This window comes from Thermobia domestica, chromosome 13, assembly GCF_964235325.1.
Source record: "Thermobia domestica chromosome 13, izTheDome1.hap1.1, whole genome shotgun sequence".
Classification (NCBI taxonomy): domain Eukaryota; kingdom Metazoa; phylum Arthropoda; class Insecta; order Zygentoma; family Lepismatidae; genus Thermobia; species Thermobia domestica.
The window spans coordinates 111,947,114-111,967,896 of record NC_137466.1 but is presented as its reverse complement, the minus strand read 5'-3'; the positions used below and the strand labels follow the sequence as shown (position 1 = coordinate 111,967,896).

The following is a 20,783-nucleotide window of genomic DNA, read 5'->3' as shown; positions in this document are numbered from 1 at the left end:
ATGTATGGCCACACACTCGACATTAGTTGATGTGTAAGTTTAGGGCAGTAGAACGTGTTGGATTTTCTCGAGGTGTTAGTTTCGAGTGATGAAAATGCTGACGTGCTCTTGGTGTATAGAAGAATGCTGTGCTGTTGTGTACAGTGTGCACCGAAAGATATTCCGACAGACGTAAACCAAGCCTACACTTATTCGTGGACCTCTTTAACCAAGTACTGAAAACTGGAAATGTAATATGAAATGTCGTCGTACAAGAAACAAACCAGTGACTGGCATGTCATGTGCGGTTAGTGTTTCAGGTGATGTCACGGTAAATCCCAATACTAACATCGCAAGGGTTCTGGCGGAGTCAGGCAAGTGTCGTTCGTATTCTCAACCCTTACCTGTATTATGTGTAACTCAACCAAGAGCTACACGGAAACGATTATCTTATTCGTCTTCAATTTTGTAAATGGACATTAGGCCAGAATGCACCTGATTTGTCTTGCATCTTGTTTTTCTAAGGAAGCAATGTTTATTAATCATAGACAGCTGAACTTTCGAAATATGCATTATTGACTTGTCGACAATTCATATTGACGGCTTCAAGTGAAACGATAGCGTCTATAGAGTGTAAATATATGGTGTGGAATAGTGGGCCAATATGACGTATGCCCCTTTTCATTGAAGGCGTACTAGATTCTTGAAAGCATGTAGACTTACTAACGAATAACCTTCCGTTAATGTCAGAAGACATTTCCTGGAGACGAAAGGAACATGTGATTCCAGCATGACAGCTACCCAACAGCAGCCCAACTCACCACGTCTGTCTTAGTGAAATGTTTTCTCATCGTTAGATGGAAGAAGGAGATTTGTCAATTGGACACCCGTTCTTCCGATTTAACCCCATTAGATTTTTTTTCTGTGAGAAATGATAAAAAATACCGTGACTTAGCAACAACTACTGACGATATGGAAGGACATATTACTACAGTCTTTTCTACCGTTTCGACTAAAATGCTACAGCATATACAGGAATCTTTACATGCTAGATTGGAGGGTTAACCTGGGGCTAGTGGATATTATTTTGAACATAACTTGAGAACGTGTATGTTGTGTTTGAAAAATTAAAACATCATTTGGTCCGTGGTACTTATACTGTTGAATGGAATATTAGCCAGTACTGGATCTAGAAATTTTGGGCTCCCCCGCAAAAATATTTGAAAGGGCTCCTTCTATATTTTTTTTTAGCAGTACAATTTAATGAAATATTCCTACTGTTCTATTTGCTACTGAACAGAGATTCAGAAACTTACGTTTTACAAGGAATTCTTCCTCCCCGACTTCATCTCAACAAACTTCCGTATAAGATCTCTCTTTCAATGGTTAAAGCTCCTCACGGTTGATTGCTAACATTCCCAAGTCGCTCATTCTCTCCTGTGTGATTGAACACCTTAAATGGCTCTTGATCCTCTTTAAGACTGAGAATGATCTTTCAGCGGAAGCCAGTCACGAGAAAAGTCAGGAATAAAACAAGAGTGGTCAAAACTTCAGGATAACTTGGGGCAACAGCATTAAATTCGACGTATAGTAATACCGCCAATTCAAGAACAGTGTTAATCTTTGAAGTATCGTTTTTAAGTCCAGTTCAAAGAGAAATTAATTCCAATGGTAGCGATGGGCCAATGTTTTGCTGGTACTTCTTTTGTAGTTTTCCAGCCCATCTGAAAGGTAACCCTGATCCAAACCTCTGTGTCCGAAAACCGATTATCTTCTACCCATTCATCGAAGTGTTTTTCTCTCGTTGGGTTGCATTTTTCTAAGAATGCAAGGTTGACTTCCCACTTCGCAGAACAGCTGTGGCCTCTTGTTTTATCTGATGGTATTCTTCTCTCATTTTCTTCAATTCCTTTCGGCTCTCTTCAAGAGTGCGTAAAGCTTTCTCATGGTCAATTTGTTTAGTTTGGAGAAGTTGCGATGCGATTTTAAGTTGTGAAAATATTTTTGACAGCACCACATTTAGAAACACAAAATCGAAGGAACCCATGACTTTCGCCAATCACTCTGCTTCTGATACCTCGTTAGCCTTCTTACTTGTTAGTGAAAGTTTTCGAAAAGTTTTCATTACATAAGCATACCTCAACCTGATAGCTACAATGGACTGATACCGTGAGGCCCATTTAATTGGATTGAGCTTTTTCAGAGTGACATTTGTTTCTCCTGTCAATGGTGACAAAATATCCCACCTATTTATAATTTGGCCAAAATATATATATATATACAAATCCTGGAGCGTTGTGAAGTAACTGGCAACTTCTTTTACACCTTTGACGGCACCATTAATGACAAGGTTTAGGTTACGTACCGCGCAGTGAATATATGTAGCTCGTTCCTCAATTTCTTGAAGTCTTTTCTGAACACCTAAGTAAGCACCACTCATCACAGCAGCGCCATCATATCCCTGCCCCCAGCATTTTTTCACAGACAATCCCAATTTCTCCAAATCACTTAACACTAGAATTGGAAGTCTGGATGCGGTTGGATTGCTTACATGTAAAAATCCTAAAAAGCACTTCCTCAATCTCGACCCGTCTAGAAACTTTGTTTTCTAAGCTATTGTTTACTTCTGTAAAAGTTACATATTGAATAATGAAATTCTTTTGATTTTTCTTTGATAAATCTTGACTCCTATCAATGATTAATGAGAAAAATGACACTTTTTTTTTTTTTTTTTCAACAAATTACCTTCTAAGTTTGAAGACAGACAACGGATGATCTTATTTTGAATACCATGGTTGAGATACTTAATCTGGCCTTTGGGTAGACTGATTAGTGAAAGTAAAAGACATCTCGTGCGTCGTTGTCAGTCCTGGTAGCTCATTACTTGGCTCAAGTAATTAAACTATTGTGAAAGTATAATTTTTCAAGTTTTTTTTTTTTTTTTTAATTTTATTTACAGGCAAGGTGCATGGGGACTTTTGAAAGCCCTTGGGCCCCTTACAATGCGGGCCCCCTGCACCTCGGGATCTTGCGGTTCATATATCTGGTACTGGCATTAGCACTTGTCCTTGGTTTCTTTCAACGTTAGCTCGTGATGTATTTGGACTAAACGTGTGCAATAAACACCATTAACATCCTTACTACCTGTACTTTACATGAAACTCCAAGACATTGTTCTATTTTTAAAAAGTTACATTGTGTTTTCATAAATATCATTCATCTATTTTTTTTGTGTGTTGTAATGGGCTATAAATAACCAGCCCTTCTAAACACCTGACATCTGTAAAAACAGCGCATTAATTATATCTTCCATTTCCATTCTATTGGCGCCGAAAATTTTAGGTGAATCTGTTTATAATACGGCTAACTGAATAGCTTTTGCTATACCAACAATTATCAGCAGGTTAATTTACTTATGGACAGGAAGCGTAATCTTTTATACACTACTGAAAGGCCTAATCATCCAATATCCAAGATTGATTACACTATATATAAGCTAAAACAATAGATTACACGTTAATCTTTAGCTTCTTTTATCAACTGACACTTTATATCCAGGGTGTACTACACACAATTACATGACCTCATATAATTGTAATTTCGTGAGTACACCAAACATTACAACTTTGTTAACCCACAGCTTTGTTAACACAATTCTTACATTCAATAAACTAATGAACTACGAAGCAACTCCTTTCCTACGTTACCTCCTAGTTATTTCTTTTCCGATACTATCCTCATTTCCGCATCATTGGCTTAAGGCTTACCTTAACAGAGTGATTTTGGATGGTATAGTTGTATTATTGAAATAAGTTCTAGTTGTATAAGTGCATTCGGCATAAAATTCAAGTGCATATCCTTTGCTTATGCGTGTATCCATTCCTTTTACAAAATAGAAATTTCTTTAACATTGAGTTTAAATTTTTGCAGGACGCTCGTGCGGGATTTCGGCAACTACTCAGTGAATCATCAACTCGGATCGATGCGTTAGCAAAGAAGTTAGGAACATGTGTGGAGAGAGCACGACCTTATTATGAAGCTCGAATGAAAGCCAAAGAGGTAGGGGAGCCTTCAAATAAAGTAAGTTTTTTCATTTCCTTTAGTTTTATATTTATTTTTGTTTTTAAGGTACATTTCTATAAACAGGATAATATGATTTCATATTTTCCCTCTTTTGTCACATTCCCTAGCTAGGGTGGTTCCCAAGAGATCACCCAAATGAGGCAACCCTGAGTCTATCTACTATTTGGATGGATGATCGTGAGGGAACACCACATTGTGTTGGCAGTGCAGCCTTTGACCAATGTCTTGAGGACAATTGAATAGTTACTTGAATTGAAGAAGAAGCGGACTTTTAAGAAAACAAGCAACAATGGTTATCGGATCCGTAATTTGTTGATCGCATATCCTTTAACTAAAAATCACCAGCTGTTCAGTCCTTTGGAACTTTGTGCCAGGGAGTTCCTCAACTTAAATTACCGAGTAGTCGACTTAAATCCTTCGTGCCAGGGAATTCCTGAATTTAAAATCGCCAAATGGTTAGCTTAAACCCTTCGAAACTTCATACTATCGAGTTCCTTAACTTAAAATCGTCAGGGAGTTACTCAACCTGAAATCACCAGCTATTCAGTTTAAGTCCTTTGGAACTTCGTTGTAGGGACTTTAATTTAATACCCTTTCTATGTGTAATAAAACATATTAGCTAATTACCTTTCTAGGTAAAGTAAAACCTAAGTTTGCTACAATTGATTACACAGCAATTGGCCAATTTACGGAATAATAATAGAACCTGTGTCTGTTGCCTCATTACATTCATTAAGTTCCAGTGACATTAAAGATAAATCAGTTGGCGATTACATGTACATAGTCGTAGCTGAAATACAATAAATTCCAGGATTCGGAAATCTAGAAGTAAGTTTATAGTCCAATTATTTTTGGTATAAATATAACAATCACAAGAATCATACTGAAAATAATGAACGTTAACTTTTTATGAACCAAGTTCTTATTTTATTAAAGAAACACATTATATTTTAATCTACGGACTTCTCTTTGCTTTTCAACAAAGTCTTCGTTTATTTGCACACATTTCTTCTCCTTTTCTAGAAGCTCGAAAAATATCCTTGAGGTTGAACTTGTTCTAACTGTTCACAGACTCTGTCTCTTTTTGTACATCCCCTGTCGTCTGGTAGTGTTGGCTTCGTAATTAGTTCTTCACAAAACCGAACAGATGACAATCGGGATCGGTACTGAAGGGAGAGTGAGGCAGAATTTCCCACCCACTTTGCCCAATTTCCTCCCTGGCAAACTGAGCAGGGTGAGGATTTGCATTATCGTGTTGAATGATTTTCTTTCCGGAATGTTTACACAATGATCGACAATTATTGTGAAATGTTTACACGTAACAGCGAGCATTTATAATTCCCCTAGGTTCAAGAAATTCAAAGAAAGTCCCAGAAGCAGATGACACTGTCTTTGGTTTTTTTTTTTTTTTTTTTTTTTTTTTTTTAATCGATGACGTGGAATGTTGCTATTCCATATTCTGCCACTTTGTTTCCGGTTTATAATAATGGAACCAGCTTTCGTCATTGGTTAAAATATTTAATAATAAATAATCTTCTTTTCGGTATCTCTAAAAAAGTTCTAGAGCAATGTTCCTCCGTTAACATTTGTCAATAGCTAACGTTCCTGCAGTTCACTGTGTCCTATAGCAAGTATTGCTTCGGTTGTATCCACAGTGATGTGTGTGTCTTCTTTAATAAAGGTATCACAATGCTTTCCATGTTGCGTTCCGTTGAACAAGTTCGTGGGTGATCAAACAGAGGTTGATCCTCGATGCTCATGTTGCATCTTTAATAGCAGACCAATACATCTTTATCAAATGAATTTCAGCAGCAAAAATTCCCTCTTTGAAAAGGAATTCAACCACTACTTGCTGAAACATCATTGTTGACCAGTGATAATTTCAGGGGACTTTCCCCTCTAGAAGCTACGAAATTCTGCTCCGGGGCATTTATCCGATCGGGCTCAGCCTGGTTACCAGTATTTTCGCAGTACTACTGAAATCATCACTGCTATCGGTCATTTGGAAACAACTGCCAGCGCTCACGCGTTCGAAATTAACAGTCTCACTTACGTTCACTGGGAGCTCTAGATTGCTATGGTTTACTACGTCAACATATATTGATAGATTCTGATTTTTTTGTAAAGTTGTGTTTCTCATTACTTTCAGTATACCCCTTATACAAGGAAAAGGATGATCTAGCTATAGGAAGGCTTCTATCCGTAATGTTAGTCAACATTTATTAATTATTTTGAGACCAAGATTTTAAAGAAAGAGGAAATGCAGGGTATCCAATATACAATGCAACCCGGAGTTTGGGATAGTAGAACTTTTGAACCTGAAGCGAACATAAATAATGGTTATACCAAAATAAAGCTTTGTTCATCAACATATTTTTAAGGTAGGAAGCAACGATTGAAGTACACTAGGAACCACACAGTGTTGCCAGATGTAGCCGAAAGTGTAAATAAGTTTTTTTCAAAACATGTAAATTGACTCATAATTCCTACGTATGAATGTTCTGTCGTTAATTTTCAGTTTGTTTAGTTGGAGTAGGTTGGAAACTATGGAGCAGAAAAAAGAATTTTTCATTTCCACCGATAACTAATCGGGTGAGGCCTCTGTAAGGAGAAACTAGGAAAATCGTAGTTTTCATAAATTAACACTCTGAATTGGCAACATTGCTGATGTTTTAGTGCAACAAAAGGTGTGTTAAGGATCCTTCTACATTATGCAATTCCTGAAAACAATGAAAAAGAAACTTTGAAATTATCATGATAAAGCTTCTACTTACATGCACCCGGCAACACTGCTAGTACCACGCAATGAGTTATCAGCTCTACAGCAGATGCTGGAAGTGTCCCCTGGTTCACACGTTTCACCATGTTGGCAGCAACTTTACGAAGAGTAGAAGCGTTAATATTCTCAATGGCAGTGCGAGTATTCGTGTCCAGGTCTTGTATAGTTTGAGAATTGTTCTTGTATACCTTTTGCTTTAAGTAGCCCCATACAAATGAAAAGCAGTGTTGCCGGGTGCATGTAAGTAAAAGTTTTATTATGGTAATTTCAAAGTTTCTTTTTCATTGTTTTCAGGAATTTCATAACGTAGACAGATCCTTAACACACCTTTTGATGCACTGAAACATCAGCAATGTTGCCAAATCAGAGTGTTAATTTATGAAAACTACGATTTTCCTAGTTCCTCCTTACAGAGGCCTCACCGATTAGTTATCGGTGGAAATGAAAAATTCTTTTTTCTGCTCCATAGTTTCCAACCTACTCCAACTAAACAAACTGAAAATTAACGACAGAACATTCATACGTAGGAATTATGAGTCAATTTACATGTTTTGAAAAAAAAAATTACACTTTCGGCTGCATCTGGCAACACTGTGTGGTTCCTAGTGTACTTCAATCGTTGCTTCCTACTTTAAAAATATGTTGATGAACAAAGCTTTATTTTGGTATAACCATTATTTATGTTCGCTTCAGGTTCAAAAGTTCTACTATCCCAAACTCCGGGTTGTATTGTATATTGGACACCCTGTAGAATACATTAGATATTATCGTGTTATTGACGATACCTTAGCGACTTTCGAAACCAATTAACAGTTGAAAATTTCCCTCTCTGAAGTGAAAACTATAGACCCACCTGAGCAGTAAAATTCACAATTGAATTCGAAAAAGATATTTTAATAAATTGTTTGGAACCGTGCTTTTCGTAGAAAAAGTAATAGGTATGTTTCGACTATTTACTGGAAATCTACGGAAATCAACATGTTTGTATATACAAAATTGCAAATTCTAAACGATGACTGAAGCGAATATTTGCGTCAGTTCTTCTTAGAACGTATAGATTGGAATCATCATAAATGTCATTACCCAAGGAAATTGATTTTATTTTTAAGATTGGAAAGTTGGTGTCGTTTAACTTATAGATTTCTTAATACTAAGAATTATACAAGAAAAACTTAGAAAGGATTTCTTGTCCCCTTTCGTGGGCAATCTTGTGTATCAAAACTGTTTTCTAGATCGCGTCATCTTAAGTGGAGTTGAAGTACGTGCGAAGACTCTTACATTGGTATGAAAAAAAAAAAGAATAATTTAGGAATATATCCGAGACGCTAAGAAAGATACCATGGTATATGGTCTTTTAAAGCATATATTCTATTTTAAGCAGATATTAATATTTTGAGGTATATAGAAAAAGTGTGTTTGAAGCATTTTAGATTAGGGACTAAATACCGAGAAAGGAAAGTTGGACAGCGAATGAGATGCTGTGGTTACATTTTACATAAAAAAAAAGAAAACAAAGCTTTATATTATATACTGCTTAATCATAATTACTGTACAAATATATATTCTATTGAAAAAATCAGTAGTATACATAAAAACAGCGAACAAGAAAGATTCTGGTTGTATATTGGCAACTATGAAATTAGAAATTGTAAAGAACGAGAAAACCAGATGGAGGATCACATATTCATTGCATGCATCGATCTATGTAGTTTTTCAGTGTTGGATTTAATTAAATAAATAATAAAAAATAGACTGAATTAATCAATAGATTTTGTTCGTGTAGAATTGTTCTTACTGTGTTTAAATAGTTGACTTAGTTAGGTATACCTAAATAGTGCTAATTTGTATTAAATAAGAGTAAATTATCTGTTGCTATGGAACTAGTGAAATTAGTTACTTTTAAGTCTCTTTACTCGTTATTGGTTTATTATTTTTTTCTTACTTAATATTAGTTTTCGTAAGTGTGACAAGAGGATACATTTATAAGAATTATCAGGAAACAGTGTGTAAGTAGGAAATAGGAGAACGTAAAATACGCATGAATAGGAACAAGTTTTCCTGGAAATATAGCAGATGATACTTTATGATAAATCTTTCAAGAGAGAACACATGAGTGGGCTCTGAAAATATATCTATATAAAAAAAGTGTTCCTTACGTTCTGCCGTCCTTAACAGTCTGGTTTTAAATTCTGTCTCCTGAGAACACAAGGATTTGCTGTGAAAGAAATTACTGAAGATATCTGGAAAGCATCAGATAAGATGACTGATAAAGCGAACAGTTGGTTTAACGTTCCTTTTCAAAAGTGAGGCTATATGAGACTATAGTTTCATGTGGGACTATAGTTTTAAGTATGATCCAGACCACTTCTCGGGCTCATTTTTGAGGCAAGTACTCCGAAAAGTGGAACCCGGGATCACGTGTTCAGAAAGTACGCATGTTAACCGTTCGGCCACAAAGGGAATAATTTTGTGTCATGAGTGTGTTTTACATCCTTATGCAATACCAAAGTTATGAACGACAAAACACTGTAAATGTAACCAAGAAAGTTCTGTCGCCTTTGTGGAGGTCTGTGTTCAATTGGCCCTCACACCGTAAGTTGAATGCGAATGGAGATAAGGCGAAGGTCAGTTGTTGGTGTGGGTATATCCAATATACTAGCTGGTTGTGGCAGTTCAGTTACACCGTGAACTTACATAAGGATAGAGTGAACAAGGAACCTTCACAGAGCGTCATAAGGGCGTGTATGCTGTACGAGTTCAAACGGCTCAAACGCCGCTGCAGCGGGGCGAAAGATATGCCAGCCCTTTGGTGAGGGTGTCGTAACTCCGACAGTGCAGCGCTGGTTTAACAATTTCAAGGACGGTGACGAAACACTCGAAGACGCGCCACATGGCGGAAGACTTACACATATACAAAATGAAGATCTTCAGGCAGCAATTGAGGCAAATTGTAACCAGACATATGGGGAACTGGGACTACAATTCAATGTGAGTGGATAAACCATTCGGCAACACCTCCATCAACTTGAGAAGCACTACAGGTTGGGTCGATGGATCCTACATGATTTGACTCCGGGCTAGAAGGCAATGCGAGTAGACACCTGTGTTTATTGTCTCGTCTGAGGAAGGAACCATTTCTGAACAGGGTGATGACATGTGATGTCCTGTACGAAGCTCCACGACGCCGTCATCATTGGTTAGCACCCCATGAACCAGTTCCAAAACAGCCGAAACCAGCACTCCACCAGAAGGTCCTCCTGTGTGTTTGGTAGATTGCTCGCGGCATCGTGCATCGGGAACTGCTACCAGCTGGTCAGAGCTTCAATGCAACTGTGTACTGTCAGTAATTGAGCCGTATTCAAGAAAAACTCAAAACTCTGGAGCCAGCACTTCTGAATCGCAAGTGGTTCTCCTGTTACAAGATAACACTTAACTCCATATAGATAGGATGACGCGGGACATCATTCTGTGCCTTGAATGGGAAACACTATTGCATATGCCCGGACATTGGACCTTCCGATTATTAGCTGCTCCATTCCTTGGACAATCACCTTAGATGACGCCAGTTCAAATCCCTAGAAGTGAAAATGCACTTGATACCTTCTTTGCTTCACAGTCCACCAAGTTCCACTGCAATGGAATTCATGGCCTTCCAGAACGTTGGCAGAAAGAAGGTCGTCGATGCTAGTGGGGACTATTTTCGATCTTCCAGATACGTCGTAGGTGACGTATCAGTATTTGAAGGTGGTGGGTGAAAAAGCGACAGAACTTTCTTGGTTACATTTATATTAACATGGGTCTGAATCACGATCGGGGTACAGACCATCATGCAAAATCAACCTTCATAGTATAGGCAGTTACCCACTACATTCTCCTTCAACGAAAGGAAACATTTGATAAATACGAGTATATTGTAACGACGTTGAAGATTACACACGCAGTATATAGTCATTTGCAACGTGCAGCTTTCATACTTTGACAGGGATTAGAATTTCCAAATGTTCAGCAATGTACGCTGTAATTGTCTTCTAAAAATTTGGTTATAATATGAAACCTTGTGCAGAAGTTTTGACGATGTTGTGGTATATCTTTCGTAGACAGAAAATATTTATATTTTATGTATTTTCTTTTAGGCTTTGCAAGAGACTCAATATGCAGCTGTTCGGTTTGAAAGAGCCAATTCAGCACATGCGGCTGCGAAAGAAATGGTGTACTTGGCCGAGGAGGGTCTTCGTACAGAAGGAAGAACATTTGATCACGCATGGCAGGAAATGTTGAATCATGCTACTATGAGGGTAAGTCCGTTTAAGGGATCGGGTAGCTTATTATTGCTTACCTTCTTGAAACCACAGGTTTCTTCCCTTAAGTTGCGAAGTATTTGAATTTTCAAAGATCTCATACACAAACACAAAGAAGAAAAAACTCCATAAATATCTTGTTTTGAATTACTCAAACGCTATTTCATCTAGTATACTGTATATGAGGATACTTACGGCCACCTTATTTTTGAAGAAGACTACGAAATTTCAAAATTGAAATATGGCAATATACCACGACATGACGTACTCCCAATAGCTTCCAGAGGATTAAGGATCTGGCTTGTATCATTGATTGGTAATACAGCATAGAGATTATCAATGTTTATCAAGCTACCTTCAATACACCCCTTTATATTAATCCATACACGAGAAATGAGAATATTTACGTACACTCATGTCCAAAATTATTATCGCATGTCTATAAATATGTTGTTGTAGGAATATAATTTGATAACAAATTCGCCCAGTATTTCTTATAATGTTAGTATGTGAATAATCGGCAAAGACATGTATATGGCAAATTTCATGTCAAAAGAGCAGTAAATAAGAACAATAAAACGAAAATAAATCTTTCTTGTCCATTTAGCAACATTTTGTTTTACTCGTTCTAATTTTCGTATTTATAATTCTTTTCCTATGAAATTTACTTCAAATATACATTTCCCGATTATACACATTATATCAGTATTAAAAGTACCCTGCAAAATTTTTATCAAATTATATTCTTACAAGAAGACAATTATACATATGCAACAATCAGTTTGGACGTGAGTGTACCTTAGCAGATAGGTTTCCTTATCAAGGTTGTATCACTTTCGATGTCAGATAAAAATTACGCGTTATATGAGAAATAGAAGAATTAGCTGATTTTCCTTCATACCGTATACTTTATAGATGAGAATTTGATGAAAATTTAAAAAGTAAAAGATGTGACTGAATCAGAAATGGAACCGGGTCTCCGGGTAACCTTATCGATACTACAAGTTAGTTTCTTGACCAGCCACGCTTTTGCGCTCTTGAGGTCCGGTGTTCAGTCCAGTCACGCCACTCTTCGAAATTTTATCGAATTCGCATGTATAGAGAATACAGCGTTGAAAAAATCAAGTCGATTTCTCTGTTTCTCATGCAATATCAAATTTATCCATGTAGTTTGAATGGCTGAACACCGGCCTAAAGAATATAAATATCTTGTTAGTTAAGTGTAGCTCAGTGCTTAGCGCACCGGAACGCTGTTATGGATACCGATTTGTTCCTAGGTCCTGTTGCACATTTTCAATCTTATTTATTTATTATTATTATGTTAATTTTTGTGAGAAATGTTTTAAAAGTTTAACTACGCCTTGTAAATTTTTTGATGAAAAATGATTTATACCATATTGTAGGCATATATGTAAATTGAACAAAATTTCCCAAGCCATTTTTGAGAAAATTGTCCGAGAAAAACACTTCCAATAGTAAACTACCCATTCTGGGTTTTTTCCAAAGAAACGGCTGTTAATGAAGTATTGATTTATGAAAAATGGACAAAATCGTATTCTTCTATAGAGCCGTTTTCGACAGAATAACATTCTTTTTTTTATTTTTATTTTTTATTTTTCACCCTTCAGTAAACTGTCCTTATTATGGAGGTATGATAAAAATTCGAGAAACACCCTCTAGAGAATCTCATTAAAAACTTAAGTGTAAAGTGTGGTCAAGATACGTTGATCGATATGACCTCTATGCGCGTATATATCAGGATAAACAGATGGACAGAAATCGAAAAATCACTTTTTTCAGTATGTAGGGGCCATGAAACGTGTAAATCCGTTGAAATATTGAATTCGATCATTTTCACAATCTCATACTTTCTTCTTTCGTATTGCTGCTCATAATAATAATAATAATAATAATAATAATAATAATAATAATAATAATAATAATAATAATAATAATAATAATAATAATAATAATAATAATAATAATAATAAATAAATAAATAAATAAATAAATAAATAAATAAATAAATAAAAACTTTTCGAGAAAATCACACCCCAAGAGTAAACTGCTCCTTGCGCACTTTTCCTGAGAAATCAGTGTGCCATATTGTAGAGTTATTAATTAGATAGGTATTTATGAAATATGAACAAAATCTCTTGAGTTATTTTTGAGAAAATCGCAATTCTGACTTCATAGTAAATTGCCCTCATTTGTGGAGTCGGAAGAAAATTTTATAAACGCCTATAGAGAATTTTGAAAAAACTTCAACTATAAAATTTGGTCCGGATACGTTGAAAGGTTGCGTTCCATAGGCAAACGTAACCACATCGGAACGAAGAGACGGATATACACCCAAAAATCTCTTTTTTACGGCCCGTTGAAGCCATGAAACTTCTAAATCCGTCAAAATCGGGAAGCCAGTTTTTCCACAAACATGATACTTGTATATCGTAGCGTATCGAAAGAAAGAAAGAAAAAATCTTAGTATTTAAATGTACCTTATATAATGCTTTCCAGGCACAAAGTAACTTTGATGGATATTCGAGGTGAGAACTCCAACTCTGATTTTTCGCTTGCTGATTAGTTTTTCTGTTTATTCCAATATTGTTGTATGTTTACTGGTTCGTATGTGTTTAAAATGATATAATAATTAAAGTTTACTTTATTTTCGATATGTATTTTTAGGTAAATGAAGCCGAACGGGAAAGAACACTGAGTGAGGCAGAACACCGACGGACATCTCAAACGTATCATCGTGCTGAAATGAGAGTTCAACAACTCCAGAAAGAGTTGAAAAGGGCTATAGCGAAATCCAGGTTGTTACTCTAATTTTGTTTACGTAAGGGAAATTATAGGTATTGATTGGTATTGTTCATTTAAAATTAGGTATGATGTATATATGTGTTTTCTATTTTTGAAAAAAAAAAAAAAAATAGTCATTTGTTTTGGAGAAACAACTTCGAATAATGTGAATCGATAGAGTCGATTTGGATATAAACATTACAATGAGTTACACAATGATTGTTCAGGTAATGTGAGCCCTGTTTTAAATGTGTTATCGTAATTTTGTCATGAAGTGTAATGTCAATGTAGAATACAGCAAATTCTCAGTTGTCAGTTCCTTATTAAACACAATAACTTTTTAAAAATTTATTATTCTTTTTTATTATTAAGAAGAAAAAGTTAAGAATACAGAGCACGTGCTTAAGAAGGGCAACGGATTTTTCTTTTCAATATTTTTTTCCTTTCATTGATTGCTGTAAGTAATTTTTAATTGTACATCGTTAATCTTCAAGAGATTTATCACAGATTTTTATTATACCCATTCTATTCATCTGTTAAAGCGAAAATTATTTTACCATTGAATGCAGTATAGCATTACTGTTAAGTGAAGAAATGTTTGTGTCGCAATGTTTTGTGGACTATCCACTCTTGCCCTTCCAGTCATTAGCACCGATAATAAGAGCTTGCTGTATTTCAAAAGTTGGCTCCGGAAACAAATTGGAAAAGCATTGCGGAATTGGACAAATAATTTAAAGGTTAGTAGTCTTAGTAATTTTCACATATTTATAAAAAAAATAAAAATAAAAATAAAAAAAAAGCTGCTGCATGATATAAACACTTTCTGTTTTTTAACATCTTACTTGGCACATGCCGTATAAAAGTATATTTTAAGATAGTATAATTTGAAATTTAAAGTTGTATTTCTTGATTGATAATTATGTATGCCGTATATTTACCATCGAGTTTCTCCATCAGCAACTTATACTACGTATAAACATTTAATAGGAAAGATTTCAACTTCGTTACAGACGAGTGCTTACAAATCAATAGATTATACCAGACTGCTTAATACGTGTAACGTATTCTACGTCAGTAGAAGAAAAACAAACATCAGTGCAAGAATAAAATGACACATTTAAGACAGTAGGAATGAATGTATTGATTGATTTAAAAGCGTAATAAACTGACTGATTTGGATTTGATTGTAAGTTTAGCATCCCTTTCAGCAGCGTGGCTATATGAGACGTGGACCAACAACTTAACGTGGGATTCGGATGGCATGAGCTTCTGCCGGGAATCGAACTCGGGCCTCTCGCACCAAAGACGCGTACGCTACCCGTTGATTAGTTGGAATTTCTAACGATTCATTACAGCTTCAAGTCTATGTAAAACGTAGATCTATAGCTTAACACGGGTTCCTAACTCATGAACTTCCACTGGGAGTGGAACATAGACTTTTTGCGCCGCTTATGCTAACCATTTAGCTACGAGGAAGCTTTCTAAAGCAGATGTTGCATGTATGTATGAAATATATAATACTATATCTTCAATGTAATTTTTACCTATCTATGTTTTCGAGTTTTTTTTTTTCTTTCTTCTCTGTCGTGACAAGTAGAGTTATGTTCGAAATATATTGCCTGATAATTTTACTTGTATTTTGGAAAGCGATTAAATAAAATTCTGTTTTATTCTATCGAAGAAATTAAAATGGTGAAAGTATATAAAAACAAGTTCTTCCGTCCTAAATGTATGGTTCCGTTCCTGTTAGTCGTTGACCCGCACAAGAACGAACTTAAGAGTGAAGTCTTTTAGAAGTAAATTTTGAGGAAAATATCTGGCCTGGAAAGAGACAACAGACGGGTAAATCTAAAAATTGACGTAACTCTGAATTTCTTAATAATTACAGGTCTTCAAATATTATAAAATTAAGACTCCTGAAAGAGGCGGGACATACAGCTCGCTGAATAACGTGTGTGGGTGCACAGAATTCTAGTTGGGACTCCTAGAGGAAAGTTTTCTTTGGACAGACCAAGAAGAATAAATCCGTGGAAGTGGATAATAAAAATTCAAGTGAATTGGTTTGTTTTAGTTTACAAACCAGTGGAGAGAGTTTCTATTGTTCCAACGGCATTTTTTTAAGCCATAGAGTTAGTTGGCTCATAATTACTTTATTAGTTTGTTAGGAAAGAATTTTAGAACGCTTTACGCGATAAGGTGTAAATTAACTTAAATATTGATAACTCATTGAGAAATGTACGTATGTTCACCACAACAGATGTCCCGTAATTATGCTGAACATCCTTTCAAACTTAGATCGACTCAATGACTTAAAAAGATAAAAGTGGGTTAGTGATTCGTTTTCGTATTTCTGAGCAAAATGAAACACTGGAGCTGCCAAGAAACTGAATAACTTTGTTCCAAATTCGATTTCCACTTATCTAGTTTGTATTGCTTTGCAGAGAACGAACGGATGAACTATATCAAATCATGAACGGAGCTTGTTAAAGTGCAGCAACTATCATTTGATAAAGTTAGCAAGAAGGCCGCAAATTCAGAAAGTAACAAGTTCGATCAAATTCTACGAATCTAAGGGAGTTTTGTTATCAGGGCATGTATTTAAATTTTCCTTTCTATATTCGTCCACTCTGTACTACACTTTTGATATCCTAATTCACACACATGCACACAATAAAATATAATAGGTTATATATTGAGATAGAGGGATTCTGAAGATTAATATGAGTTGGAATCTATAGCGTTACGTTACATACTAGTCACTCTGCCTAGGCAGTTCTGTAGGATGATGCTTTCTAAAAGAGTAAGATCATAATTATAAATTGAGTTCTAAACTCAGTGCTTTACTTCTCTAGATCTTTGATAAACATAATCAGAATTTGTAATATCTTCCCGTGACGACAAATAATTATTAGCTATATTGTTGGGAAATTTTGTCCATGCAGCATCTTTTTTATGAACAACAATAACTTTACAGACCCAGAGTTTTATGTTCAAGATCGTTGAAGGTAAGTTGCTCGACTTTTCATACTAAAATTGATGGAGTAAATACAGGCAAAACAAAGAAACACATGGTATCTCAGATATGTGGTATTTGAGACATGTTTCCTGATAATACTTGTTATATGCTTACAAAATAATTTTAAGGCTATGAAGATCCTGACTGTTGTGCAATATTAAGCATGAGATATGTGTTTTTATTTTATTTCCATGGTATGAGATAGATAACTATTAGTGACCACCATTAATTGACATATTTCTTTAATTCCACATAGAACTATATTAGCCAATTTGACTTGAAATCATTTAAGTCGCTTGTTCAATATATCTTATAAGAAAAGGAACAAAGCTTACAATTTATAAAGTACTAATTAGGAAAGAAATCTTTTTATTTTTTAGAAGTATGATGAATTTGTAGTGTATTACACACATTCCTACAAAGCGGAATTGATTGGTCTGCATAATGTTAATTAATGTAAATGACCATTTCCTGTATAAGCTTAGATAAAGCAACCATGAATCAAATACAGCCATATATTTCAAAGATGAGATCGTACCATCGAGATTGCTTCACCTTTATTTGAAGACGATTATTAACAAAATTTACTGTAATAATGTATAAAATGAATTGTTCAAGTAGTTCAATTTTATGTATGTCTTGAGGATCGGAGGAGAATCAACAGATTCTTTTATATATCCTCTGTAAATATAATGACATTTGAAGAGTGAAAATACATGATTGGGTCGAGGTCGAACTCAGGTTTCTCGTTTAAGTTGTTATGCTAACTACAATGCCCATTTCATTGTATTTGTACCTGCAGGTAAATATTACAACAAATGTTTCTTTTTTTTTTTTAAATAGATTTTTTTAAATGAAAAGTTTATTTTTGTGAGGCAATAGCTGAAAATTTCGCTTTTTCTGGTTTCTAATGAAGATCGTATTCACTATCTCCTTTGCTTTCCTGTAGTAGATTACAATGAAGAAAGTGCATTTACAACATACTACACTTGTGAGTACCAAGTTCGATCGGAGGTCGGCTATTTTGATTAGTTTCAAAATTAATCTCCAGTCATTAGCCCGAGCCCAATTATAAGTTAGCAAAACCCATCTGAAAAGAGAAATTGATACACAATATTGGACCTCTGGCGGCAGCTTGAGACGTGTTATATATTTTTTGGATTATGAATGAACAACCCAATTATTTTCCTGGAATTCTCTAAAGTTGGAAAAATGCTATAACTAAAGATCGTCTGCATATACAACTACACTTCACACAGCTACATAAAATATACTGTTCTCTTAGGATAAATCATAACAATATGTAAAGCATGACTTTATTGAAAATGAAGTTTGCTTATATAACGACGAAATACTAAGGAGAGACTGATATACATTAACAGTCAATTGAATCTCAAAAAGACGAATTCCATACAATTTACATTAATTCTTAATGCAAGCGAAAAGAAAGCTATATTACGGATTTAATTCATTGTTTCGATTCATTTTATATTTAACGAATGGAGGGAACAACGATTTTTAAAGCACCAACTCCTCTGTAGGTACGAATTCAATGATACAATGACTAGCCCGGGACTTGAATTCGGGATTGTCGCCGCACTGTGCCGATGCGTTAACCACAATGTTAGCCAGTCCGCTCCCAGAACAGTCTAGGACTGACCGAATAATTCTACAAACCATTCATTGAAATTAGAGGAGAAACCACGTTTTTTCCCTTTTTTTAATCCTATGGAATGACCAACTTTGTTGATTCTTCAAGAATATTATATGTAAACGGGTCGAATTGAGAATCGCGTCTTTTTTTGAGGTGTGTTAAAAATTTGTAATTTTTTCTCTTCGAAATACAGTAACTAAATAGTTTTTCTTCTTGTAGTATAAAAAGAGGCCGAATAATTATATTTTTTCATTCATACTGAAATTTCGAAAAAAAACTGAATTTTTTTCAAACAAAATAGCCATAGATTTTTTAAAGCTGAGTTGTTCCAACCCTTTGTATCTCGACCTACAGAGAATGTGGTGTGAAACATTTCTGTTGATACCTCTGTTCTCAACATATTCAACAGTCATTCTTCCCAACATTATGATCAGGCACTAAAAGTAGTCATTAGGTTGTGATGCAGGCCATAGGGTCTGAATTGGCTAAAAGGGTAAAAATGTTTCACTGGTCTGGGGAACGACTGTGGCATAGTAGTTAGTGCAGTACCAAGAACTTTCGAAGAGCCAGTTTCGATTGCCGTTCCAGTTGTATATTTTTCAGTTTTCAAATTCAAGTGCAATTTTAACTTTCTAAATTGTTGAAGAGAATTTAACCCATAACTTCCCAGCGTGTCCATATGGACACGCAAATAGGGATAACTTTTTATACCTGGGAGATTTTGTGTGTGGAACTTTATGACACGGTTCACAGTGAACACATTACAATAATAACAACAAAAATTTCTGTATTTTCACATTTACTACGATCATATGGAACAAACGTAACTGAAAATATTATAAAATCAGGGAAAAAAATTAATTCGGGCAGTTATGGGTTAATTAACAAAAATGATTTACTGTTTAAAATATTGAATACTTACTAGGGTTTGCATTTTAATTTTCATATTGAAATCAATTTCTTAAGTACGTGGTACGTGAAAAAATGTGTTGAGGGCGCATTATAGTGAATTATAATTAACACATTTGACCAGTAGTTGGGAAATCTGAGCTTTAAAAGTTTCGTAAGTTGATTTGTTCTTTTTCTTTAATTTTTATGATCATTGAATTTTATAACACATACTGGTGTATCGTTGTAGAAGAGGCTGAGTCAGATTGGCTGTTTGTTCCTTAGCAGTTAAAATTACAGTAGAGACCTTTTTTTAGTAGTGATTTTAATTAGCATTCCTTTCATTTTTTTTCTTTTGCATCATGCCAGTTTGAGTGCACGCCGCAGCTTGTTGCAGCTGAACAGTCTAGCCTACCGACATCAGCTGCTGCTTCTGTAAGTAGTGGCATGTGAAAATATATTTATATATATAGCCCAGCCCATTTTTAATTTATTTATATATATGCGTATTTAATTGTGTGAATATCTGATTTCAACTAAGTGACTTGGCATGGCCTGTATTGTTTAACGTCGTACTAATGCTTTTTTCGTGTTACTTACATCGTGCTTAGTTGTCCCATCTATTAGAATTTGTAATAATTAGTTTTGTCTGTCCGTGGTCAGGTAGAAAAATTATGTTGTGTTTTTTCGAAGATATTTCTTGCTAATGTATGTACAGTTATCGCTTATATTGCACTATAACACAATACGCAGATAGTGCATTTTAGTTTTTGGGAGTTAAATGTTCGATAAACGTTAAGCTAATTGAGTTTTAGTTTCCTTTATCAGAAAAGATATTGCAGGTTATAATTGCACATTGTGCTGTATGTCCATCTTTCACTCTTATTTTGTTATATAAAAGTGCAGCCAAAGCAAGTTCTTATTGTTTTTTTTTTTTTTCTTCATGTTTAATCTTAGAATGTATATTTATCTTCCCGAAGATTCAGGCAGTTATCTATGATCAATCTGTTTCATATATTTAGATTTATTATTTCAATTTACTAGGAATCAGGGAAATATTTGCTTTTAGGAATTTACAAAATGAACCACTTATGCATTGATTCTCCATATCACACTAAATTTTTTGTGTTTTGTTGGTTCATGCTTAATGTTATAGAGTTACAATATAGGGAAATTGAAAAATTACAGCGTCGACGAGAGCTATTGGTAAATTTCTGTAAGTGATTGAGCTAAGAGAGTACATCTTGTCAAGTTCTCGCCCCTTTGCTTTCTTCGCACACGCAA

General features: G+C 35.0%; 1 protein-coding gene across 4 annotated transcripts in view; it reads left to right on the top strand.

Annotated features, from left to right (window-relative positions):
* LOC145668432 (uncharacterized) overlaps positions 1 to 20,783 on the top strand; it is a 71,097-nt gene that overhangs the window by 25,494 nt on the left and 24,820 nt on the right. The window contains exons 3-6 of one of the 4 annotated variants that reach the window (XM_081736272.1): positions 3,910 to 4,038; positions 10,975 to 11,136; positions 13,825 to 13,955; positions 19,869 to 19,934. In XM_081736272.1, the coding sequence (XP_081592398.1) occupies positions 3,910 to 4,038; positions 10,975 to 11,136; positions 13,825 to 13,955; positions 19,869 to 19,934 (488 nt within the window). Of the gene's footprint in view, positions 1 to 3,909; positions 4,060 to 10,974; positions 11,137 to 13,824; positions 13,956 to 19,868; positions 19,935 to 20,783 lie in introns of all 4 variants that reach the window. The other 3 variants (XM_081736271.1, XM_081736275.1, XM_081736273.1) reach the window with 3 other exon arrangements.